General features: G+C 45.3%; 1 protein-coding gene across 1 annotated transcript in view; it reads right to left on the reverse strand.

Annotated features, from left to right (window-relative positions):
* Positions 1-343: 343 nt before the first annotated feature.
* Positions 344-27,657, reverse strand: part of LOC140718496 (solute carrier family 2, facilitated glucose transporter member 1-like) — a 38,998-nt gene continuing 11,684 nt past the window's right edge. The window contains exons 2-10 of the mRNA XM_073032383.1: positions 23,080-23,175; positions 15,758-15,918; positions 13,957-14,197; positions 11,716-11,878; positions 10,219-10,406; positions 8,593-8,697; positions 6,981-7,082; positions 5,364-5,567; positions 344-2,923 (exon numbers count right to left, since the gene is read on the reverse strand). Coding sequence (XP_072888484.1) covers positions 2,696-2,923; positions 5,364-5,567; positions 6,981-7,082; positions 8,593-8,697; positions 10,219-10,406; positions 11,716-11,878; positions 13,957-14,197; positions 15,758-15,918; positions 23,080-23,175 — 1,488 coding nt within the window. The 3' untranslated portion in view covers positions 344-2,695. The remainder of the gene's footprint in view (positions 2,924-5,363; positions 5,568-6,980; positions 7,083-8,592; positions 8,698-10,218; positions 10,407-11,715; positions 11,879-13,956; positions 14,198-15,757; positions 15,919-23,079; positions 23,176-27,657) is intronic.

Genomic DNA, 27,657 nt, shown 5'->3' on the forward strand with positions numbered 1-27,657 from the left:
CTCCAGACACACACCACATTGCCACCCACAATCTCTTCATTTGGAGATAGCATGGAACAGGCCCTTCTGGCCCATTGAGCTGTACCACCCAGAAACCCACCGATTTAACCCTAACCTAATCACAGGACAATTTGTAATGATCAATGAACCTACAAACCAGTACGCCTTTGAACTGTGGGAGGAAACCCAGGTAGTTTATGGGGAGAATGTAAAAAACTCCTTAAATAGGATGTTGGAATTCAACTCTACCTTCAGATGCCCGAGCTGTAATAGCATTACACTAACCTCTACGCCACAACGACACTCTTTAAATCAGGTCTTAGCAATAACACAAAGCTATGAGTATGTTTGTTTTTTTTTTAATTTTTCAGCTTAGTTGTCACTAAGGTGAGTTCTCAGAGAAATAAGTAAAAAAATCTGTGTACAAACGCTATTTTAAACAAGTGTGCTAGATTAATTTTTTTTTTTTTTTTTTTTTTTTTAACACATCAGGTTTTACATCATTTCCAGTAGACACAATCATTGCTACTGAGGAACAGTTACAGATAAGATACAACGGCATTATAAAAACAACCAAAGAAGATGTGTTACTTACTCAGCCAGATAAATATTTTGCATCTGAATGCACTACGTTCTTTAAAAAATAATTTTAGAGTTCCAACAGTGCAAACCCCAGAATCTGACCTAGAGAATGTGTCCCGGAACGGAGAGGCAGACATCCACTTCACCATCTGTCTCCTCACCCTTCTAATGGCTGCAGAACTTGTTCTGAACAAGATTTCTTTTTACCTGTTCTTATAGTACAAAAACTGCCATCAAGATACTATCAATCCATCTGCAGTAATTATCCAGTTTAATGGTTTTCTTTCTTTACACTGAAAATAACTATAAAAACTGTCGAACTTTAAAAGTCATTCTTTGTTTAAGCTAGCCCCAAGTGTTTTTTGAGCTCCCTGCCTGTAAGAGAGCTCAAGTGAGTAAATGGGGAAGCTGCCTACTACCTTAACCCTCAGAGATCCACATTGGTCTCAGTCATGCTTTGAGGTCTGTTCTGGGCAAACTGATGCAGGGTACAGTGCAGAGGACAGGGCAAGACGCTTTTATATTTTATTTAGAGATACAGCGTGAAACAGACCCTTCCAGCCTTTTGACCTGCGTCACCCAACAACCCCCAGTTTAACCCTAGCCTAATCATGGGACAATTTACAATCATCAATTAAGTTACCAACTGGTACGTCTTTGGATGGTGCGAGAAAACCAGTGCACGCGGAGCAAACCCACACACACCAGACAGAGGACGTACAAACTCATTGTAGAGGATGCCAGACACCCTCACACTAACCACTGCGCTACCTTGCTGATCAAGGGTGGGACACTGAGTGAGGGAACATCCTTGAGACACCAGTCTGACTGATGTCTGCCCTGATAGGGCAGAGAAGTCCAGCCCAGATATTAGGTCAAAGCATTTGAACAGCAGAAATCATGCATTGAGCAGGACTTACTTCTGAAAGAAATCAAATCAAAACCATGGGAATCAGATAATCTATAAAACTCATATTTCAGTAGCCAATGAGTGGCTGACCCCAGACAGGAGGGAGGTCAGTCCACCAGCTGCACCACATATTCCTCAAATGTGATTAATACTTTGGATTGACAATGGAACGGTGTTTAAATTAAACTGAAAAGAGACACAGACTCACTTGTTTTGCCACCATTGGCATTGGAGTGTTCTTCACTTAAAAACATCATGGTCCTTACATAAAGTGTGAAACACTGACTTTCACAAATCTCACACACAAACACAGTGTCGCTGAGGTCTCTGCAAGACGCAACTTGATACACATTGGGATTTACATGGTAACCCTGTACACCACCCACAGTGCACCCTTCCCCAGGTGCACAAGATGGCTTAAACCGTTTCTAGGGAATGGGGGGGGGGGGGGGGGGGTGGGGAAGATGCATTCACCACTTGGGAAAGGACTACCAGTCACACTCGTCTTGGCCACCACTGTCTGAACTCGCAGACAAGTGTTCATCCTGCTCACAATCATGTTCCTCTGCTAATTTATTCCAGCGTAAATTGTCATATTGAAGGTCAGAGAAACATGGTTTAGAATCAGGGATATTGCTTGAAAATGCATTTAAGATTCAAGATTGTTTAATGTCATTTCCAATACACAAACGTACCAGAAATTTATGACAATTTTTAAAAATATATTCTGGGCTTCCAGTGAATCTGCAGTAGTTTTCTACAATGTGTGCTGTACAGTAAGAAAGTCTACTCATATACAACCAAAGTCTACAGCTAAAGGAACTTTAAATCTGTTTGTACATTTACATTGGGCCACTGCCTCATTATATTTACATTAGCACTATAATTTATTGTTCTATAAACACTATAAACATACCCCGCATATAAATACTTAATTCTATACATGGAAAGCTTTGAAACATTAATTGATAACTTTGTCAGTCAAAACTGCAAAATATTCAAAAAGTTAGTTTTGCTGTCCAACAGAAGATTTTATGAAAATTGGAGATGTGAACTGCCAGAAAAATTGGAACTCGCTTCCTACACATAAACAGGAGCCTCCTGACGAGACCATCGACCTCCCCCCTCCCCTTACATTTTTCTCAGTAGTGTTGGCTACACATCCCCACGTCTTCCAGTCTCCCTCAGTGGTTCAGTGCCACATTAAACCTGAGAATCAGCCCCCAGGGTGTTGAGTTCCTCCAGGGTGCCCTTCTCATGAGAGTCAACATCAGCATCGACATCAACTTCAACCCCAGCCCCCTGGCGGAATCCAGAGGAAATCTCGTCAAATGTCCGCCCCTTGGTCTCAGGGACCTTGAAGTAGGTGAACACGAAGAAAAAGACCAGTAACACGGTGAAGATGATGAAAACATAAGGGCCGCAGAGTTGCTGTTAGGAAGGAAGAAAAATGCTTTTAGTGGTTTAGTCAGAAACATAAGAGTTTCTCAGATGCTGGAAATCCAGAGCAACACACACACAATGCTGGAGGAACTCAGCGGGTCAGGCAGCAACTATGGAGATGAATAGAGTCGATATTTTAGGCCGAGACTGTTCATCAGGATGAATGAATTGGAATGAATCAATCCAGAGGAAGGATCTTGGCCTGAAATATCAACTTACAAAGGAGCTGGGAGCTCATTCCTACCAAACATCTAGGGGCAAAATCCAATCAAAGTTTTCTAGTGATCTTGAATTCCTCCATTCTTCTCCCCAATTTACTGAGAGGTTTTTCAATCACACCCCAACAACAAAGGAAGGTTTCATTTACTGCTTTTACCAGCCTCTGCTCAAGGAGGTACGAACACAAAACAGTATAGCACAATACAGACTCTTGGGCCCACAATCTTGTGCCAATCTTTAAACCTACCCCAAGATCAAGCACTTAGCCGTCCATTTTTCTATAATCCATGTGCCTATCTAAAAGTCTCTTAAATGTCCCTAATGTATCTGTCTCTACCACCACCCTTGTCAGCATGTTCCATGTACCCACCACCCTATGTGTAAAAAAACTACCCAGCCATCTCCCCCAAGTCTTCCTCAAATCACCTTAAAATTATGGCCCCTCGTATTAGTCATTTCTGCCCTGGGCAAAAAACTCTGTCTGTCCAATCTGTCTATGCATCTAAAATAGGGGTGTCAAACTCATTTTAGGTCACGGGCCGGATTGAGCAAAATGCAGCTTCATGCGGGCCGGATCAGTCGGACGCGTGCGAATGCAGCTTTCGTTGCCTCCGTTTTTTCAGCCTGCTCTCATGTGTCTCAGTCTCTGCTATAACTACAAAGTGTTTCACTTTACAAATTCCGTTTCTTATGAAGAAGACTGCCGAATAAACACTAAAAACCCTGAAAACCTGGTACCTGAATAAACTCAGCATTAGCCATATCATACGCCATAGGCGCTTCGATTACTGGGGCCAGCTTTAATAGTAATTAGATATTATCTCACGGGCCAAAGATAATTAATCCGGCCCGCGGGCCTGGAGTTTGACATATATAATCTAAAATATCAGGCACTTCTCACATGGGGCCCAATTCTCCAAACATCAGCTGATGTGAATGTTGTCTGCAACACCTTGAAGTCTCCTACCAAGATTAACACTCACCAATAACTCCACTGACCCCCTCATTCTATCACTACTACTCTGGAGAACCTATCTCTATCTAAAACAAGAATACATGGGAAACAACCACCAGCAGGTCAGGCACGTGTGTGGGAGGGTCACTGGCCGTTCAGCTGATGCTCTCTGGGAATCAGCCCCCAGGCTGTTAGCTCCTGCATGCCGAACTTGTTGGGGGAGTTGACCATAGCCTCCTGGTGGAATCTAGAGGCAATTTGTCAAAAGTCCACCCCTTCGTCTCGGGAAGTAGAGTTCCGGCCAAGCAAGCTTATAGATTGTCCTTAGAGTCATAGGTAACTACATATCACAGAAAAACCCTTCGGCTCACCCAGTCCGTGCTGAACTATGAATCTACCCAATTAGGCTTTACAATTCAACCGCCAGGAGTAAGATATGTTAAAGTGCCGGGGTTGATTGTATTTAATGTATTTAAGTAAACTACTTAAGAACTTTTTAAAAGCTATTATTAATGCTTTTTGAGAGAGTGATTTAGATGCATATCATATTTTTACTGAGTTAAGTATTGTATGTAATTAGTTTTGCTACAACAAGTGTATGGGACATTGGAAAAAATGTTGAATTTCCCCATGGGGATGAATAAAGTATCTATCTATCTATCTATGTACCTTCCAAATTTCTCTTAAAAGTTGAAACCAAACCTGTATCCTCCATTTCCACTGGCAGCTCGTTCCACACTCTCACTACCCTCTGAGTGAAGAAGATCCCCCGCATGTCCCCCCTTAAATAGTTCACCTTTCACCCTCAACCCATGACCTCTAGTGCTAGTCTCACCCAACCTCAGTAGGAAAGCCTGCCCGCATTTACCCTATCTAATACCCCTCATAGGTTTGTATACCTGTATTAAATCTCACCTCATTCCTCAACGCTCAAGTGCAGGAGTTCTCAGCCTGGGATTCACAGACCCCTCGGTTAATGGGAGTGGTCCATGGCATAAATAAGTTTGGGAAACTCTACTCTAGGGAATAAAGTCCTAACCTATTCAACCATCCCTTACAACACAGGTTAACTCAGTAAATACTTCTCTGCATGTTCAGCCAAGGCCCACACCAACCATCCTGCACCCACTTACACAGATCCCATTTAATTCTCCTCACTCTCCCACCCAAAGTCATCCAGCCTTTTCCTGACAACCCTGCCGCAGTCTTCCCCTCCTGAGGTCAAAAATGAGACAGGCCACGCGATGTACCTACCTCCACGTACTGGAAGCACATGCCAACGAGGAAGTTTGCAGTCCAGTTGGACAGACCAGACACGGCGATGGCAGCCGGCCTTGGGCCTTGGCTGAAGAGCTCAGCGACAATGAACCAGGGGATGGGCCCAGGCCCAACCTCGAAGAAGGCCACGAAGCCAAAGATGGCGACGATGCTGATGTAACTCATCCATGGCAGTTGTTTCTGGGTCAAAACCATCATCGCATTAGAATGCCATCATTATAAACATCGAACTTATTCACCCAATGTGAAACCAAACAATAACTCCAGCTCATTCTTATTCAGAAAGAACCGTAAACTGTTTACCCAAGGTGTGTCTCAGCACAACAGGGCAAAACCAGGGAGCAAGTTTCAGGAAGTTGCATTCTAAACGACCAAGTTTATAAGGAGATAAAGGTTAGCTTTATTTGTGACATGTACATAGAAACATTCTGTGAAATGTGTGGTTTGTGTCAAATCAAATCGGCAAGGATTGAAAAGAGCTCCCATGCTTCTGGCGCCGATATAGCATGCCCACAACTTACTAACCCTAATATGTACAACTTTGGACTGTGGAGAACACTGGAGCACCCAGAAAAACCCACATGAGGGTTCACAGGGAGAACTTACAGGCTGCAGCAGGAACTGAACCCCGATTGGGGTTACTGGCTGGCATTGCAAGGCAAAGCTAAATTACTGTGTTTAGGATTGCCCTTGTAAATAATTCTATTTTTGGCTGAAATCCACACCAATCCGCTTACAGCGTAATTCTACACTTTACTCCTCCCCTCACCAGCAATCTTGGGGGCAATTTTGGCCAATTAACTCACTGACTCAAAGCAACACTCACAAAATGCTGGAAGAACTCAGCAGGTCAGGCAGCATCTATGGAGAGGAATAAACAGTTGACATTCCAAGCCGAGACCCTTCATCAGGACTCGATCTCTAGATGTGGCCTGACCTGCTGAGCTCCTCCAGCATTTTGTGTGTGTTGCTCTGGATTTCCAGCATCTGCAGAATCTCTTGTGATTATAACTCACTGATTCACATGCCTTTGGGGTGCAATGGGGAACTGGAGGTTTTGGAGTAAACCATGGTAAGTCATTGATGGTCTCTGCCACTTTACCTGAGCCTGGTAGTTCAGGCCATACACCCATTGACAGAGGCCCTTCGGGTTCAACCTGACCATCAACCACCCATGTAGACTAAAACCACATTAGTGTTGCTCTTTCTAACGGGCGTGCCTGAGCCACTTCTACCCCCAGCTGACCTGGTGTTTATGGTTTGGTTGTCCTTGCTATGTGCCAACATCAGACTCCATGACAACAGGCTGCTGATACACAATATAGAAACAGGTCTTCCAACCCTTATATTCACCAAACAGCCACTCAATAACCTATTCTCATCCACTCCCCCCCCCCCCAAGATAATACCCCTCAGCCACACACTGGGGGCAACTTACAATCCCGATGAACCTGTACATTTGTGGGAGGAATCAGAAGCACCCGGAGGACACGCACGTGGTCACAGCAAGCATACGCACAGGACCAGAGGTCAGGACGTTGCCTGGAGCTGAGACGGCGGTTAAGCTGCTCGTGTGCAGGCCACCCCACTCACCAGGAGGACGAGGGCGATGGTCAGCGTGATGGCACAGATACCCATGCCTCCCAGGCCGATCAGGTGTAGAGTCCGACGTCCTGCACGCTCCACCACAAACAGCTGAAGAGACAAACACATTTGGTTAGAAACTCCCGACAAGCATCTTGCTCCCGACTGTGTACGGCTAGGGATCTGTTGGAATTTACACGTCGTGGGGAAGGTGCTCGGGCCCGGCTCAGGCGTCCGAGACCAGGGGCCAGAGTTTGCCGTTTGGGACAGAGATGAGGAAACATTTCCTCACTCGGGATGGTGAACCTTTAGAAACCTCCCCCCAGAGGGTCAAGAATGGCTCCACAAGAAGCAGAACTTGATGGATTTTGAGACAAAGGGAATAACAACTCACACAACCCAAGGATGTGCTGGGGCAGCCCGCAAGCCCACACATTCCAGAACCAACATAGCAACCTCACAATGTTCAACAGACGGGCAGTGTCTAACCTTCCGGGCCTCCGACCCAGCCCAGACTGGTAGACAGTGGGCCTCCGTCTTTTGGACAGGCCGACATCGACCGTCAACTATTGGGCCTCAAAGGGTTGCTGACTTCAGTCTTCAACCTTTGTACTTTGATGTCTGGTACAGGCTCCAGGACTCACTGATCATGGGGCTTGACACCTTGATATCCATACTACCCTGATCCCTTCTCCGGCCTAGTGTCACCTCCCCACCAAGTCTGTCACCCAGCCAGGCGCAGCTCTTCGAGTTGTCACCCCATAACATGATGGGAACTTCTGTAGGATGGTACTGCACTTGCAGTTTTGGGCCCCTTATCCAAGACAGGATGCAGAGGAGGGTCACAAGAATGATTCCAAATGAAAGGGTTATCATACAAGGAGCATTTGTTGACTCTGGGCCCCTACTCACTAGAGCTTAGGAGAATGAGGGAGGATCTCACTGAAAATGATGAATATTGAAAGGCCAAGATAGAGTGGATGTGGAGAGGATGTCCCCTGTAGCAGGAGAGTCTAGAACCAGAGGGCACAGCCTCAGAATAGAGAGATATTCATTTTAGAACAGAGATGAGGAGAAACTTCTTTATCCAGAAGGTGATGAATCTGTGGAATTCATTGCTACAGGTGGCTCTCGCAGCCAAATTATTGGTTGTGTTTAAAGTGGAGATTGATTGGTTTTAAGATTACTAAGTGTGTCAAAGGTTACTGGGAGAAAGCAGAATAGGGCTGAGGGGGGTACTAAAGCAGACACGATGGAATGGCAGAGCAGGCTCGATGGGCCGACTTGCTCTCATATCTTATGGTCGAACCTCCTTCCACGACTGGGCAGTCAGTTCCAAAACCCCAAAACTTCGTGGGTGGGCAAGTTCCCCACCAAATGTTAATGACTGTAAACTTATGCAAGAGTTCACTGACCTCTCTGGGATAGAAATCAAAGCCCTCCTTTTGCTTACTGTCCTCCTCAACCGCATTCTCCTGTCTCCTCCTCATAACAACTGATGCCCTGACTGATCAGAACCTATCAACCTCCGCTTTCTCTGTTAAACCTTTCCTCTGGGAAGGTCTTAATGCCAAATTCTCCCAAAGTTGAGGAAGGAACCTCAGTTAAAATGAACACTTACCGACACAAATGTGAATGCAAAGTTAACCACGCCACATCCAACGGTGGCATAAACTGGCTGCTCCACCCCGGCATTCTCGAAAATACTGGTGGAATAATAAAATATCTGTGGATAAAAGAGTCAGGTTGAGAAAACACCAGCAGAAATATTTGTGCAATAAGTTTAAAGGCAGGATTTACAGCACAGAGGTGGTGAATATCTGAAACAAGTTGACAGGAGAGGTTGTGCAGGCAGAACATAGAAAATTACAAAACAATACAATCACTGACCCAGGGGATGTTGGGCAGACGGTCAGCACCGGGACTGACCCAGGGGATGTTGGGCAGACGGTCAGCGACGGGACTGACCCAGGGGATGTGGGCAGACGGTCAGCGCCGGGACTGACCCAGGGGATGTTGGGCAGACGGTCAGTGCCGGGACTGACCCAGGGGATGTTGGGCAGACGGTCAGCGCCGGGACTGACCCAGGGGATGTGGGCAGACGGTCAGCAACGGGACTGACCCAGGGGATGTTGGGCAGACGGTCAGCGACGGGACTGACCCAGGGGATGTGGGCAGACGGTCAGCGCCGGGACTGACCCAGGGGATGTTGGGCAGACGGTCAGCGACGGGACTGACCCAGGGGATGTTGGGCAGACGGTCAGCGCCGGGACTGACCCAGGGGATGTTGGGCAGTCTGTGGTGCAAGTGTAATGTTTGCACTTCGTTGTGATCCAGAACATAGAACCACAGTAACACTACAAGGCCCTTCGGCCCACACTATTGTGTTGGCCTTTTAACCTACTCAAAAATCAATCTAACTCTTCCCTTCCACATAGCCCCCTGTTTTTCTACCCAAGCGTTTCTTGCATCTGCCTAATACATCTTCCTCTACCACCACCCCGGCAGCACATTCCACGCTCCTACCACTCTCCCACAACTTGTCTCAGACATCTCCCACTATACTTTCCTCCAATCACATTAAAATTATGTCCCCTGGTTTAGCCCTTTCCACTCTGGGAGAGAGACTACCTGTCCACTTGATCAGTGCCTCCCTTAGTTACGGTTAACTGCTAATGTTTAAGATTGCCAATTAAATATGTTTGAATACACTTAGACCCTTTATTTTGTTATATCACTAGTTCTAGTAGTTTCATTAGTTTGTTCATTACAAGACAGTTCATTTTTGCTGGTTTCTCAGTAAAGGATTGAATGCACTTTCTTCAACTTAGAAAATTTTGTACACCTCTATCGAGTCACCACTCATCCTCCTTTGCTCAAAAGAGTAAAGCGTTAGCTCACTCAACCTATCTTCATTCTAATGTAGAACTCATTTTCTCAGTATAATATAGACTGTAGGTGTATACACACACACTCACGCGCACACGTTGTGTCTGGGTGGACTATATGCACTATATACACACTGTAGATTTTCATTTTAACATTTTATACCTGCAATTTATAAATACTTATTTTTTCATAAATTCTAATGTATTCCTTTATTTTCTTGTGAGTGCCTGCAGGAAAATGAAGATCCACGGTGATATTTTCACCTCAATAATGAATTTACTTTGACAAACACTGCAGCAGTCTGACGAATCTCACAACACTTTGCTAGCTGCGCTATGGAGGGGACGCTGATACTCACGGCGTTGATTCCTGAGAGTTGCTGTGACAGCTGGAGGACGATGGCGATGATAATCGGCTGACGGTACATCGGCGAGATGAAGAGCTCGGGGATCGTCACTTTCTTCTCCCTCATCATCTGCCTGCTCTCCTCTTTCATCTCCTGCAGGTCCGCGGTGACATCTGACACTCCGCGAAGCTTCTTCAGGACTGGAGGGGAAAGGTGACGGGTGAAACCACTAGCCCACTCTCACACGCGGTGTCAAGCATGCCGCGCTCCACTGCCGCCACAAGCAAACAGACTGGACGGACTAAATAATCTCACAGTAAAGATACACGTACGAAATTGTAAGTCAGGGCCTCATTCCTGACGCATAGATGCAGAGTACCAGGACCCCAAGGGATCATCCTTATAGCTCAGAGCGTCTGAGTTCAGAGTTCAATCCTGTAAGGAATTTGTACGTCCTCCCTGTGACTGCGTGGGGGTTTCTCCAGGTGTCCTGGTCTCCTCCCACAGTCCAAAGACGTACCGGTTAGTAGGCCATTGTAAATTGTCCTGTGATTAGGCTCAGGTGGGTTGCTGGGGGGTGCAGCTCGTTGGGCCTATTCCGTGCTGTGTCTCTAAATAAATAATTACTCCCCACTTCCTCTCCTGCTGCAGCCCCACATTCTCGGTTTACACTTACAGAGGAGGCTGTCCAGCCTTTGGCAGACACTTGGACAGGTAAATGGATAGGAGGGGGTTAAGATGAATCTAGGTCAATAGTGGGCAAATGGGAACACCTTAGATGGGCATCTTCTTTAACATGCACGAATTGGGCCAAAGGGCCTGTATTCGTGTTTGTTCTGTGTGGCTCTATTGAGCCCACAGCAACTCCCTGGGAGAAATTCCATCAACCCCATCCAACAGGGACAAATCCCCATCCCATCACCAATGGGAAACTCAACCAGTCCCAGGGAATGCATGCAAACTCCACGGAGGCAGCGTCCAAGGTCAGGTGGACAGAAGGGATTACTCTGGGAGCTTCTCTGACTCAATGGAGCAAACGGCCTCATTGTAAAGAGACCATTTAAAAATAAGTTAAACATGATGCTTTGCTGAGCTGTCAAGAGTAAATTTAATCTTAACACAATATCATAAGACATAGAAGCACAATTAGGCCATTCAGCCCATCGAGTCTGCTCCATCATTCCATCATGGCCGATTTATTTTCCCTCTCAAACCCATTTTCCTGCCTTCTCCCCTTAACATTTGACACCCTGACTAATCAAGAACCTATCAACCGCCGCTTTAAACATACCCAATGACTTGGCCTCCACATCCGTCTGTGGCAATTAATTTGACAGATTCACCACCCTCTGGCTAAAGAAATCCCTCCTCAACCCCATTCTAAAGAGATGTCCCTGAATTCTGAGGCTTTGGTCTGTGGACCTAGACTCCCCCACAACAGGAAACATCCTCATCTCTGTTCAATATGAAAGGTGGGGGTAGACATTGCGTCTCCCCAGATAAGCTTACCATTCCTTGCCTTTTCCTCTTCGTTCTTGTTGATGAGGAGGTAACGTGGACTTTTAGGACACAAAGGCAAAACGATGCACTGAACCAAGGCAGGAATAAAGAGCAACCCCAACAAGAATGGCCAACTCGACTCGTTCCCCAGCAAGGCATCCATGCCAAGCACCTGTAGAGACAGAGAGAGAAAAACACATCAGGGAAGCTGCACAAATTCCAAAAGTCTAATTCCCCCAGGCGAAATCCCAACCCTACCCACACACTCACAGCTCCCACAGTCCAAAGACATTCTGGTTAATTGGCCATTGTAAATTGTTCTGTTAGGTTAGGGGTTAAGTAGGTGGGCTGTTGGGTGGCGTGGCTTGTTGGGCGGGAAAGGCCTGTTGAGCGCGGTATCTCTAAATAAGTCCTGCCTCATCAGGTCCCACCCAAGGACCTTGGAATTGTGTGTGTGGAGATTGAGGAACTAGAAGTGATGGAAGAGGCCTGGAATTGTGTGTGTGGAGATTGAGGAACTAGAAGTGATGGAAGAGGCCTGGAATTGTGTGTGTGGAGACTGAGGAACTAGAAGTGATGGAAGAGGCCTGGAATTGTGTGTGTGGAGACTGAGAAACTAGAAGTGATGGAAGAGGCCTGGAATTGTGTGTGTGGAGATTGAGAAACTAGAAGTGATGGAAGAGGCCTGGAATTGTGTGTGTGGAGATTGAGAAACTAGAAGTGATGGAAGAGGCCTGGAATTGTGTGTGTGGGGAGATGAGTAAATATGTGGAAGATTGAGGAACTAGAAGTGATGGAAGAGGCCTGGAATTGTGTGTGTGGAGATTGAGAAACTAGAAGTGATGGAAGAGGCCTGGAATTGTGTGTGTGGAGATTGAGAAACTAGAAGTGATGGAAGAGGCCTGGAATTGTGTGTGTGGAGATTGAGAAACTAGAAGTGATGGAAGAGGCCTGGAATTGTGTGTGTGGGGAGATGAGTAAATATGTGGAAGATTGAGGAACTAGAAGTGATGGAAGAGGCCTGGAATTGTGTGTGTGGAGATTGAGAAACTAGAAGTGATGGAAGAGGCCTGGAATTGTGTGTGTAGAGATGGGTAAATATGTGGAAGATTGAGGAACTAGAAGTGATGGAAGAGGCCTGCTCTGAGCATCGATGGTCACATTGAACGGCAGGGTGGAGTTGACAGGCTAAGCCTATTCTTGCTCCTCTTTGCTTATGGAGAGGTTTGAGGGGAACGAGTGGAGAGTGGTCAGTCAGGCACGGCAACGATCAGCCCAACAGCGCCGGCTCGGCAAACTGGCAGGTGTTGGTGGATTTTCCTCTGATTGAAATTGGCTTATTATCACCTCTCATACCGAGACGCAGTGAGAAGCTCGTCTTGCATACTGTTCATTCAGATCACGTCATTACACAGTGTATTGAGGTAGAACAAGGTAAAACAATAACAGAATGTGAATAAAGTGGAAAAGCTACCAAAAAAGTGCAGTCTGCGTGACCATTAGAAACTGCTGAGCTGTGGACACACCAAAACCAGCCTCCCCTCTGTGGACTTTGTCTACACTTCTCACCACCTCAGTAATGCAGCCAGCAGCCGTATAAAACTTGGGTTAGGCCGCACCTAGCATACTGTGTGCAGTTCCAGTCGCTCCTTCACGGGGGGTGGTGAAGGATTTAGTGCAGGAGGTTTACCAGCGTGCTGACAGAGGGGATGAGCTACAACGAGAGAGAGGACAAACTTTTCCTGGAGGCTGAGGAGCGGACTTGCAGAAACTGATAAAGTTATGAGAGGCACAGCCAGAATCTTTCTTCCACAAAAGAACATAAGTAAAAGGTTAACAGAAATGTGTGGGATGCTTCCTTCTACACAGTGGTGGGTGCCGGGTGCTGGTAAGTAGATAAGATAGAGGTGTTTAAGAGACCATAGCATAGGTACATCCATATTCAGGGAATGGAGGGACATCAATCATGTGCACCCAGAAAAGATTTAGGTTAATTTGGAACGGTGTTTGCCTAGAGGGCCTGATCTGTTCTGTTCCAATTTCTCTAAATCTACAATTGTTTAATGGATCAGCTGAGCTGAAAGTGTGGAAGCTGATGCACTTGGACAGACCTGAGATGATAGGCCCCCTCCCCCACCAGGCACGCACCCCTCTCCTTTGAACTTGCCCCCTCTGAATGCATGAATGCCCGCTTGGTACTTTGCCTTGGGGCACAACGCTGCCGTTTAAAGCTTCAGTAACGACTCTCACCTGGGCAACGAGGATCCCAAACACGACACCCAGCTGGTGTAGGGTACCCAGGGCTCCCCTCAGGGCGGTGGGGGAAATCTCGCCCACGTACATTGGCACAAAGCCCGTGCTCAAGCCAGAGTAGATCCCAATGACGAACCGGCCCAATACCAGCATCTCATATGATCTGGCCGCCTTCGAGAATCCCATCAGTATGGCAGCAAGGAATGCCAGGACGTTTGCCAATAACATGGAGTTACGCCTGGGGAGAGAGCAGCCACATTATATCCAATGCAGTCAGCGCACAGGCATCCTGCAGTTTCCAATTCAAGTCCTGCTGCGTCTGTAAACTCTTTGTACCAGGTGCTCTGGTTTCCTCCCACATTCCACAGACGTACAGGTCAGTAGGTTGATTGGTCACATGGGTGTAACTGGGTAGCATGGGCTCATTGAGCTGGAAAGACCTGTTACCACATTGTATCACCAATTTTTAAAAATCAAATTAATTAAGATATCAAAGGGAACAAATGCTGCTTCAGCTCTGCCATCCAATTTCCGTACGGACAATGAACACCATCTCACTAACTTCTTTTTATTCTACTTATTTAATTTTTTCTTATAGACAGTTAATTGGGGCATCGGTTAATCGGGGCAGTTGCTTTTATGGGATAACTCCTAAAGAACAAAATCTAATCGAGAAAACAGCCTGGTATTTCTTTGTTTATTCGGGACACTACATCTCTAACTGGGACAGGAGAATGTTTCCAACTAGCATCAGTCGTGTGCAGTTGAGTGGCCACCGGACACTACCCCGTGCTCAGAGCGAACAACTGTGTCAGTTGCTCATTTGGGCTGACCAACGCCGAATCAAAAAGCATTGAATTTTGACTCTGCTTCATGCAGGAAGGCAATGAAAGCAGTCTATTATCTGCACTAGCGCTCTGTGCTGGTTTTGTTTATTTACAGTCGGAGGAACATGGCAACGTACACTGGATGAATTCCCCCGTCAATAACTATTAGGAACTGATACATGGATTTATAGTTCTGTAGTAGTATTGGTAGTGTTCTAATTTGTTCTGTATTTCTCTTAAATACATAATTTGTTACTCAGTTAAATGGCAGTTTGTCTTTTTTCTGTACCTTCTCAACTATTTGGCTAATTCTGGCAGCTGCTTAATTGGGCCAAAGTGTACTGGTCCTGATATCTCCCAATTAATCCTATGCACTATGTCTATATGTCTCTCTTATAGTTGCAAGCTTTGTTATACGACTGTAACACTGTGAGCATAATGGGCATTCTGTGGGAGCAGTGTTTGGGTTCTGGTTAGAGATAATGGGGGCTTTGGAGTGTGAGCCGTCCAATGAAGGGAGTGTGTTTTCGGGTTGTGTGCCTGACACCGGCGTGAGCTGGGGCTTCTGCTTGGCGGGGGATGAAAGGAGAAGATGCAGGAGAGGAGAGATTGTAGGACTCAACCCGCGGGGGGGGGGCCATGATTCGACAATGTCCGGGGTGATCGAAGGAGGATCAGCGAATGGAGAAACCATGAGTTTCAACTTGTGCACATCAGGCCGTTTCATTAACACGGACCATTCTTTTGTGTGTTTTTTTTTTAAAAAGAAACATTATTATGTATTGTAAAGTGCTGCTGCTGCAAAACAACAAATTTCATGACACATGCCAGTGATATTACATCTGATTCGGATTCTGAACGTATTTCCAGGGTGTGAGATTTGTCTGACACTGAGCCCCACATCCTGTGATATTTTACAAAGCGAATCAGTAAGTGATGACTATGTTTGTATTAACAATGTCAAGTATTACCTTCCAAACCGATTCACAAACAATCCCACGGAAAACGATCCAATCATGCCTCCCACGGAGAATATAGCTACAGCCAGTGACCAGATACTGGTGAGCGACGACTTACTAACTGGCTCATTGTAACGGTATAACCAAGTGTCATTAATGAAGCTCTCAATAACCTGAAATTAATAATAAAAATAAAATCATCTTTACCTATTAACATATATCAACAATTTTCTTAAAAATCCTGAAAAATAAGCTTGAATTTCTTATCTAAAGAAATCACAAATCACCTGTCAAAATATCATCCTAATACTTGTATGCAAACTATAAATAAAACTGTAACATCGCAGAACCAATCACCGCTGACTCAGATAAGCACAGCATACTGAAGGAGCAGGAGGGCATGATGAGTAACTGATGAGAGATTCTGTAATTCTAAATCAAGCAGAAATCTTTCATGTCGCTATATTAACTAGCGAAAAGCATTTAATTGTCATAATTAATTCATAACTCATGGTTAAGAGATATAATACACACACAATACTTGTGAAATTTCCACATCTGATGTACTATATCCATTAACAACCAAAAAGAGCAACTGCTGTATCTAAAACACACCACAGCATTTTTCAGGGTGACTAAGCCCACCGCGGTTTTCTCTCGCTTTAAACCTGCTCGCTAATTTATGAATCAAATTGAATATCAAATCAGAAGCAACCAAATTAATTGCACCTTCACACTCCTCCTCTACATGGATGATTTGAAATTGTATGCCCCTTTATCAGTTAAGCTAAAGTAATTAAATACTAAAACCATTTTCAAAAGATATAAAATGAACTTTGGATTGGATAAGTGCAGAATATTAAACCTAAAGAAAGGTGCAATAGAGTTAATAGAATAGAAAACCGAGCAGCAGTTTACAATCCAACCGAAGGATGAGTACATACCTGGGATATCAACAAGCAAAGAGATCATAGTGCAATAAAGGAAACTTTGACAGAACTTTGACAGTCTTAAGAAAATTTGTCAAACAGAGCTCAACAGTAAAAATGTAACAAAAATACTTTTGCTACACCTATATTAAAGTATTATTTTGGTATAATATCTCTGGAACTGATCTGGAAAACTTAAAGAAAAATAAGAACTGAAAAGACAAATTTAGAAAACACTACCGACATTGAATGCTCTTATGTTAACACTACCCTAGGACAGCAGGTGGAAGAGGAATTACAGACATTAAACATCTATGCAACACTTATTACTACAGATGAAAATGTTAACCAATGGAAGAGTATGACCCTCCATGGAAGACGTCCCCATGAACGGAGCAGATTAGATGTCAACAAGGAAGTGTCGAACGACTGGTTCAGGATCGGAAACCACTTCCCGGAAACGAGGTGGCACGGTGACACAGTGCCTTACAGCGTCGGCAACCTGGGTTCATAGCTCATAACTGTCTGTGAGGAGACTGTATGTTCTCCCCAAGTGCTCTGGTTTCCTCCCACAATCCAAAGACATACTGGTTAGGGTTAGTGAGTTGTGCTATGTTGGTGCCCGGCTGCCCCCAGCACATCCTCGCTGATTTGATTTGATGCAAACACATTTCACCATATGGTTCGATGTTTTGATATACATGTGACCTTACTTTGGTGCTGGAAACGAGATGACACCTGCGAGCTGCCCTCAACAGATCCTCAGACTGTGGTGGTCCCTGATCCAAGTAAAACATTTCACTGTATGTTTCAATATACATGTAATGCTAATCTTAGACCTTCACACCGTGATCTTTCGCAGCATTGTCTCACGATCAGTGATCTGAGCACAATTATGTTAACCTGAGATTAACATTAGATCTTCCTCTTGTGTGCAAAATGAAAAACACAGGGAGCTGGGTGAAGCCTTCAGTTAGTCGATAAAGTGCCAATCTTCAACAGGTGATGTTTCAAGAAGGCAGCATCCAACATTGAGGACCCCCATCACTCAGGACATGCCCTCTTCTCATTGCTACCGTCAGGGAGGAGATACAGGAGCTTGAAGACCCACACTCAACATTTCCAGAATAGCTTCTTCCCCTCCACCATCCAATTTCTGAATGGACAATGAATCCATGAACACTACCTCACTATATTTTTGCCCTCCTTATGTAATACATCACATATAAGGGTATGCAATTTATTTATTTGTGTGTGTATATATATTATTGAAGCTCATGTGGTTCATGGGGAGGACGTACAAACTCCTTACAGACAGCACCAGAATTGAACTCTGAACTCACACCCCGAGCTGTAATAATGTTAAATAAACTGTCGTGATCTTGTATGTTATGCATTATATACATGTAGTACACTGTATGTACATTACAGCATCATTATGTATTTTATAATATACAACACTGTTTTCTCTAATTTTGCACTAATTTTTAACACATTTCTTATTGTAACTGATAGCATTTTGCATTAAGCACTACACACAAAATGCTGGAGGAACTCGAAAGGTCAGGCAGCATCTATACAAATGAACAAACAGCCAACAGTTTCGGCCGAGACCCTTCACCAATGCTGAACATCAACTGATTATTGGTCTCCATAGATGCTGTCTGACCTGCTGAATTCCTCCAGCATTTTGTGTGTGTTATCTACAGAATCTCGTGTTTAGTATTTTTTAATATGTATTGCATTATACTGCTGCCGCAAAACAACAAATCCTGTTTCTGAACGCAAGAAATTCTGGAGATGCTGGACATCCAAAGCAACACACGTAAAATGCTGGAGGAACTCAGCAGGTAAGGAAATGAATAAAACAGCCAACGTTTCGCACCAAGACTCTTCCCCAGGACTGGAAAGGAAGGTGGAAGATGGCAGCATAAGAGGTTGGGAGAGGGGAAGGAGGATAGCTATAAATGATAGTGAAGCCAGGTGGGTGGGAAAGATAAAAGGAATCTGACAGTGGAGAGTGGACCAATGGACAGTGTAATATTATCAACAGTAGGTGGCAGCAGAGAGCCATCTTTTGTAAACAAGCTCCTCAGTGATGACAACCCCTGCAGTTTACTTTATGGCCAGCGACTGGCATAGCTCGAATTTGACTTTGAATTCAATGAGAGGTCACAGCACAAGGACACCTCGCTGGTTCCATGCTTCTCACCACTCAACTGTCACCTCGGAAGTTAAAGAGTTCAAAACCACCTATCCCTCAGAGTTGTGGTGAGCTCGGGATAATGACCACCACTCAGAGTCCAGGCTAGTCACTTGGGAATTTTAGTAAGAGCAGCAAGGTGGTTTGTTAGAGAAAACTCAGGAACTGCCTTCACTCACAGGAGGTTAACAGGTTCTTGATAAGTCAGGGTGTCAAAACTTATGGAGAAGAGGCAGGAGAATGGGGTTGAGTGAGATAATAAATTAGCCGTGATGGAATGAGCAGACTCAATGGACCGAATGGCCCAATTCTGCTCCCAAGTCTTATGGTTAACTAGTTTCATCTGAGGTTAACATACCCTGCCCTAAAGAGAGTTTAATCTGCATTCTGAAACACATTCCAAGCACGTTTCACTCCTGCCAGGGTCTAATTACGCGAGAGATCACCTCCAAACTAAATTACCCCAGCCCTGCCCTAAAACAGATGGATGCCCTTTGCCCAGCCTTAACATACACGGTAAAACCTTTTTCTTAGAAACTATAAAACCAAAAGCAGAAATCTATGACTTCCCTGGAAGGGAGTGAGTGATATTGAATGCAAAGCAGTATGGGTCAGGCCAACATGCCACACGTTCAGCTATTCCTATTCTGACATGGTCCTTAATCCTTTCAGTCTCCTCCGGTTCACGTACTCACGGAATGCCTCGACCACCACCCACCACTGTGTAAAAACATGTTCAATATATTGAATATATGAATATGTATTAATACAACCAACATATCAATACAGTTACAAAGAAGGCACAACAGCAGCTATATTTCATTAGGAGTTTGAGGAGATTTGGTATGTCACCACAGACACTCACAAATTTCTACAGCTGTACCGTGGAGAGCATTCTAACTGGTTGCATCACCATCTGGTACGGAGAGGCCACTGCACAGGGTGGGAAAAAGCTGCAGAGGGTTGTAAACTCAGCCAGATCCCATCATGGGCACTAGCCTCCCCAGCATCGAGAACATCTTCAAAAGGTGATGCCTCAGAAAGGCCTGATCCACCACTAAGGATCCCATCACCCAGGATATACCCTCTTCTCATCGCTACCATCAAGGAGGGGGTACAGGAGCCTGAAGGCGCACACTCAATGTTTCAGGAACAACTTCTTCACCATCAGATTTATGAATGGATAATAAACCTAATGAATACTACCTCACTAGCTTCTTTCACTACTTATTTAATTTATGAATTTCAATAGAAATTGTATAGTTCTTACAATGTACTGCTGCCACAAAACAACAAATTCCACGACTTATGTTCGTGATACAAAACCTGATTCTGCTAACTTGCTTTGTAAAGGTTTAAAAATACTTCCTTGAAACTTAAAGCTACGCACTTTTGTATTTCAGAAACACAAGAAATTCTGCAGATGCTGGAACTCCAGATTAACACACACAAAATGCTGGAGGAACTTAGGTGCACTTAGAACTTTAGGAGGGTTAATGGCGCCTAACGGCGACTCCTTTGCTTGCATCTACGGAAACAGCTCTATTTTCATCTTTAATATCTCTGTTTTTCCTTTTCAGGGTTCTTTCAAAGACCCTGACCTGGAGTTACACACCGACTTCGGTTCTTTGCAGGAATGGGACCCACTCTCAGGGTTTCATAACTGGCCGTTGTTCGGCACACCAAGGGCTCGGCCTAAGAGTCCGGCACCGATTCGGAAGCCTGGCATCTCAGGGCTCTGGAGACAGGTGGATCGAGGGTCGGTGTCATGACAGGAGACCCGTGTGCCGTCAGGGGAGTGGGTTATCTGCGACTGTCTGCCTGGAGACCCGGGATCTTTGTGATCTTCAGGCACAGAGCTCAAGAAAAGCAATGTAACGGACTTTTAACATTGTAAGCCAGTGGCGAGTTGTTTGTTATGTCTTCCAGCTCGCTGGGAAAATGGAGACACCTTTCTCCCTTAGCAGGGAGAGAGAGAATCTGCAGTATGTCAAATACCTGGTGAAACACTAAGTCTTTGGGGTAACTACAAGTTTGTGTCTTTGCTTGAGCTTCAGTGCTCAGTGGCAGTGCCAATGCTATTTTTTTTTGCTGGAGTAGGGAGGGCGGGGATTTTTGCTTGCTGTCGCTTGCGCACGAGAGGGGGGAGCTGGGGGGGTACTTTGGGGTTCTCACGTTTAACTGCCATTCATTTTTCGGGCACTCCTCTGTTTTCATGGATGGTTGCGAAGAAGAAGCATTTCAGGATGTATACTGTATACATTTCTCTGACATTAAATGTACCTTTGAACTCAGCAGGTCAGGCAGCATGCATGCAGTCAGTGTTTCGGGCCGAGCCCCTCTAGTATCTGACAGCTGGGTTGTGGAAAAGTCCCTGACTGTCTACCTCATGTTCGCCATTCAATCAACTTTATCACGTCTCCCCTCACTCAGGACTTAAAGAGACACAATTCACCAGGCAACAGCAGAACTGCCCACAGGCTACCCAAACACTTCCCAGTCGTTTTCTAATATCCGTTTTGTCCAGGAAAACACAACAAGGTGCTGGAAAAGGGCCAGTAATATCATGAAGGATCCCACCCACCCTGCTCATGGACTGTTTGTCCCACTCCCATCAGGGGGGAGGCTACGTAACATCCACACCAGGACCCCCAGACTCAAAAACAGTTACTTTCCCCAAGCAGTAAGACTGATCAACACCTCCACCCACTAACCCAGCCCTCTACACCCCCAACCACCACTACTTTATCATTTCCTGTCAGAGTCACCTTATGTACAGACACTCCTGTGCCGAGCGTCACTTTATGGACAATCTATATGTATAAACTCTTATTTATTATGTTTATTATTAGTATTATTCTGTTTTTAATCTTATTGCATTTTTTTGTGCTGCATCAAATCTGCAGTAACAATTATCTTGTTCTCCCTTACGCTTGTGTGCTGGAAATGACATTGAACAATCTTGAATCTTGTCAATGTGATCTACCCTGGGAATGGGATTTTTGGAAAGGTGGTTGTGAAACATGCTCTGGAAGCATCAGCAGTTTGTGAAAAGCCGAAAGAACAAGTTTACTCAGCCTGCCTGTCCGAGTTAAACATGGACGACTGACGATGTGAGAGACTGTCGTTGAAGCTGTTCCACTTCAACACACACCACGCTCCACTGATCAGCATCATGTTACACTGCATCTACACGCCCACTGCTCCCCCGTAGACGTCACACCATGCTCTACTCTATAGACGTCAGACCACACTTTACCCTATTTACGTCAAAACACCTATATACAGTCCTACGCAAGTCTTCAGCATATATATATACACGTACAGCCAGGGTGAACAGGACTGTAGTAATAGCATGTATTGCACTGTACGGCTGCCACAAAAAAGAACAAATTTCATGATGTGCGAGAGGTTCTGATGTGGGTCTCTATTGTGCACTGAGAGTGGGAAGGTGGGGAGTGAGGGGGAATCACGGTTTGGAAAAAGAAAAAGAAAAAGTGAGAGTAAGCGTTCAGCACGGACTAGAAGGGCCAAGATGGCCTGTTTCCGTGCTGTAATTGTTATATGGTTATATGGAAAAGGGGAGGGGAACGCCTCGCACCAATCCGCGCCCCCCCCGCCCGCCTCGCACTGATCCGCCCCCCCCCCCCCCCCCCCCCCCCCCCGTCCATGGCACTCCGCTCTTATTCTTCAGAGGAGGGGGATCGATTGGTGGGGCAGGGCATGTTCTAGAGGGTAAGGGTTGTTATTGAGGGGCAGGACAGGGGAGGGGCAAGTTCTGGAAGAAAGAAAGGTTTGAGCAGACAGGACAGAAAAGGTCTTGGCCTGTGGTAACTTAGCGGTTAGCATAATCTCTGGCCAGTTTGTGTAGAAATGATGGGGACAGGTGAGATAAAGAATGGAGGTGGGGGAGGTCTTGGAGAGGAGGGGCAGGCTCTGGAAAGAAGGTTTTCCGGGAGACAAGGCAGTGGGAGATAATCCAGGGAACAGGCAGGTTCTCCAGAGGAGGGGAGAGCACCAGATACGGGAGAGAACCCCAACAAGCTTGCAAGTGAAATGTCACCTCACCTGGAAGAACTTCGGGGCCTTGAATGAAGGTGAGGGAGGAGGTGAATGAGCAGGTATAGCACTCGTTTAAAATTATAAACCCATTATGAAACAAACATTTTAAACGTTTTTTCTTCTGTGAATGAATGCCTTACCTTCTGTGGAGCGTTGATGACCCCAGTGTTGTAACCAAACTGCACAGAACCAAGTACTGCAGTGCTCACCGCCAGCACTAACTTTCCGGTAATTTTCTGAAACACAATGTAAAAAAAAGAGAAATTCACACACTGTAGTTCTTACTGTCAAACACCGACAGCTAACTGCAGAAAAAATACCAAAACTTCACAGGCAGCAACCTGGAACCGTTCTGAGTTTCTGCCGAAACCCCCCTGGGGCAAATTCCGGTCTAATTAGTTGCAGGTGCTCGTGTTAGGGATACAGTTATTTCTTTCACAAATCTCTTTTCCAAAGAGGATAGAACGTAAAACAGTAGATCACAGCTTTATAAAACTCTACACGTACAAATGACCACAGCATCTGCAGTGTACTTTGTGTTTATAAAACCCTAGTTAGGCTGCATTCGGAATACTGCCTACAGTTCTGGTCACTCCATTAAAGGGAGGATGTCGAGGCGTGAGGGTGCAGTAAAGCCTGGATTAGAGGGCATGAGCTTTAATAAAAGGCTGCTTTCTCTGGAGTGGCGGAGGCCGAGGGGAGATCTGATAGAGGTTTATAAGATTACGAGAGGTCTAGATGGAAGAGACAAGACAGTACCGGTATTTTACCCCCAGGGCAGAAATGTCTAATAACAAGGGGCACACATTTAAGGTGGGATGGGGAGCGGGGAGTAAATCAGAGAGCGGTGGGTACTTGGAATGCACCACCTGGGGTGGTAGAGGCAGAAACATTGAAGACTTTTAAGAGATGTTTAGATAGGCAGATGAATGGGAGGAAGATGGAAGGATATGGACATTGTGTAGGGAGAAGGAATTGGTAGGGAGAAGGAATTGGTTTAATAGGTCATTTGATTACTGGTTCGGCATAAATTTGTGGGCCTGTTCCTGTGCTGTACTGTTCTATGTTCTAGTACAGGCCCTTGTCATGCCGACCTTTTAACCCTTTCTAACCCTTCCCTCCCACATAGCTCTCATTTCCTATCATCCATGTGCTTATCTAAGTCTCTAAATTTCCCTAATGTATCCGCCTGAACCACCACTCTTTATGTAAAGAGTCTTCCTCTGACATCCCCTCTATGCTTTCCTTCAATCATTAGCCATTTTCACCCAGGGAAAAGCCTCTGACTGTCCAGTTGATCAATGCCTACCATCATCTCATTAACACAGTGTTTTTGCCCCAAGAACTGCCACTCACTGGTTGTTTCCCCCCCCCCCCACCATTCTCTGCAAACTCTAGAGACTGTTGTGCATGAAAATACCAGGCAATCAGCAGTTTCTGAGATACTCAAACCACCCCATCTGGCACCAACAATCATTCCCCCACGGTCAAAGTCACATAGATCACATTTCTTCCCCACTCTCATGCTTGGTCTGGACAACAGCTGAACATCTTCACCACACCTGCATGCTTTTACGTAATGAGTTGCTTGCACATGATTGGCCAATTAGATATTTACATTAATGAGCAGGTGTACAGGTGTATCTGTTTAAGAAGCCACTGACCATAAAGCAGAGCTTTATACACTATATACATTTTCAAATTTTAAAAGGTTTTTACTACCACAACAAATTATAACCCCGAGGGGCATATGGTATCAGAAATCCACCAGGGACGGTGACATCGAGGAATTAAAGAGTAGGCCAGGGTCTCAGCCTCCGCTCCCTGTATGAAAGCCCACAAGGTGGACATGGTCAAATATCAGGCTGGCAGACCAGCAAGCACACTTGGGTGCCATCATCAGACTGTCCGGAGTTCGGGTCCTCATCCAGCGATATCATCCGCCAGTCCTGGATTGACACCGACGATTGAAGCCCAAAGGTCAATCGAAAGTCCAGAAGTAAATTAGGGCTGATGGCAGAAGTCTGCAACTCTCTGCGATTCTGCCAGGTGAGTCGAAGGCCCAGTGTCTCTGTGTCCGAGTCTACTGGAGGACAGAGGCCCAAAGTCAGCCTGTCCTGTTATTTCATTCAGAGATACAGGTGTGGAACAGGTCCTTCCACCGAACCACATTGCCCAGTAATCCAGCTATTTAACTCTAGTCAAAGGACAATTTACAATGAACAATCAACCTACTAAACCGGAGCACCTGGAGGAGACCCATGTGGTCCTGGAGAGAATATACAAATACGTTTTTGATGTTGCTGGTATTGAACCCCAAGCTAGAACAGGCCGAGCTCTGATAGTGTTGCACTAATCGCTACGCTACCATGGTGCCCTGGCATTGGAGGACAGTGTAAACACATGGGTTGGGAGGGAGGAGAGGGGCTTGCGTTTGCCGCATTGTGTGCTTGCTATGTAAGTGCCAGAACATGTGCGACATTTGGTTCCCCCAGGCTTAGTAGCTAAGCCACACATGAAGACCCCCAGAGCTGGACCTGGTTGTTCGAGGCTACTTGAGATGCACACCATCAGAAAGGGCATCCAAATACCCGCTTGGATTTCTCAGTGACCATCTGACATTGGCAGCCTCAGATGATACCCTTCCCATGGGAGTGGGGGGGGGGGGTCAGCACCTGGTTTTGTTCATGTTAAGGCTCCTTAATGGGTCACCCATCAGCTGCCCGAGTCCAGCAATGCTCTCCCCTTTGTCATACACACTTTCTGCAATACAATAGGGGTTTTATGACTATCCAATAATTCCACACTCCTGGTAATCAGTTCGTTGTTCAAATTTATTTATAATTACTTGAGTTTACATTCTGCAAGTGCTTGTGTGGGATTTGAACGAATATTTGAAGGGGGGGGATTTAGGTAATCCAGAGGGATGTCCTATAACATTGTCGCCTTTGATTCAACTTCCCACGTACGTGGCTCGTTGGCCAAAGTCTGTTTACAATTTTTCTCCACTTTGTCGTCAGAACAATTTCCTATTTGTTACTGAGAAAGGTTGGCGTCAGAGAAACCAGTCACGTTGTTAAATCCCTTAGTCCGCTGCTCAGCAGATCTCACAGAATGGAAACAGGAAGCAGAGTGTTTGCATTTGTATATGTCGTGGGATCGAATTTCCACTGTGCAATAAGCAGCTTTATTTCCTTACCCAACAACACAAAGCCTTGAATTGATTGAAAGGCAGAAGAGCTTAAAACCGGCTCAAGAAATTCACACTTCTCCAAGTAATTGGGGCACGCTCTTCCCACATCCTAATAACTTTGTCCTTCTCCTAGTAGTTTTTAAAAATTTATTTATTGACAGACAGCATGGAATGGGTCCTTGCGGCCTTTTGAGCTGTGTTGCCCAGCAACCCTGATTTAGCTCTAGCCTGATCACAGAACAATTTACATGGCCTATTGACGTACGTCTTTGGACTGTGGGAGGAAACCACAGCACCTGGAGGAAAGCAACAGAGTCACGAGAAGAAAGTACAGACGGCGGCAGAAATTGAACCCAGGCCACTGTGCTAACCACTACACTACCATGCCACCCCAAATGAGGCAACCTCTCCTCATGTCCCAATAACACAAAATCAGCATTAAAAATACTAAGAATACAGCAGTGAAAGGACAATGCAGGGACAAAGGAAGCATTTCCAGCTGCAGCTGGTTTACGGAAAATAATTCAAGCCTTTCTGATTAAAAATTAGAGTGAAGAACGAGATGACTGGGGACCCTTCCCTGCTGTTGCCTTCCTCCACCTTCACTGCCGTTGTGATGTGTCATCATCTCTGGCCAGCTCCACCAAAGGGGTGTTGGTTGGATTGAACTTCATCTGAAATCTCTCCCTTGACCTCACTACCATGGGTGAGCCTACCAGGAGCTAAGCTCCAGACAGCATCGCTCCCAGGACTCATAACCCTCTCCACCACAACAAGATGACAATTCTAAGAGAAGGTGTAGCTCTATTTCTAACCAAGGTAACACATAAGAAGGTCCTTCATTTACAAACGTTTGTAGAAAAGGCAAGCAGCCTTTTCCAAATGATGCCTTCTGTACAGCGCTACCAGGCTATCAAAACAAGATCTTCACGCCATCTTAAATGTTGCTTCCCCAGACAGTTAATCTGATCACCCATTCTAGTTGACTCCCCCACAACCCCCTCAGTCCCCCATCACTGCACCGTAAACACTCTAAACCATGTTTTATAATACTGATTACATTCTGGTATTTATGCACATTTTATCCCATAAACATACTTTAACCTTCAACTTTATTTTTCAATTCCTTATAATTGTTGAATGGTGGTGTTTTCTGTTGCACGTCTCGCCCTGACCAACACACCACAGCAAATGCCTAATAAAAGGAAATGTCCAGGGTGAATAAAATTGACCCTTGAGTCTTTACAGCACAGGTCATGGTCCTGGCATTCCCAGCTAAACAGGTGCTGATTTTAGGGATTTGTCAGGGGAGGTGTAGAGGTCCATGGAGAGGGCCGTGACTGAAGGCCAGGACAATCTGTAAAGTGGCTGAAGAGAAAGGAGAAGGAGGTCCACCCAATGCCCAACATACTGATGCAATCACAAAGAAAGCACAACAGCAGCTATATTTAATCACGAGTTTGCAACCAATGACTGCAGCAAATCTCTCAAAACGAAAGTCAAAGTAAAATTTTACAGTTGTACC

This window comes from Hemitrygon akajei, chromosome 29, assembly GCF_048418815.1.
Source record: "Hemitrygon akajei chromosome 29, sHemAka1.3, whole genome shotgun sequence".
NCBI classification, from domain to species: Eukaryota; Metazoa; Chordata; class Chondrichthyes; order Myliobatiformes; family Dasyatidae; genus Hemitrygon; species Hemitrygon akajei.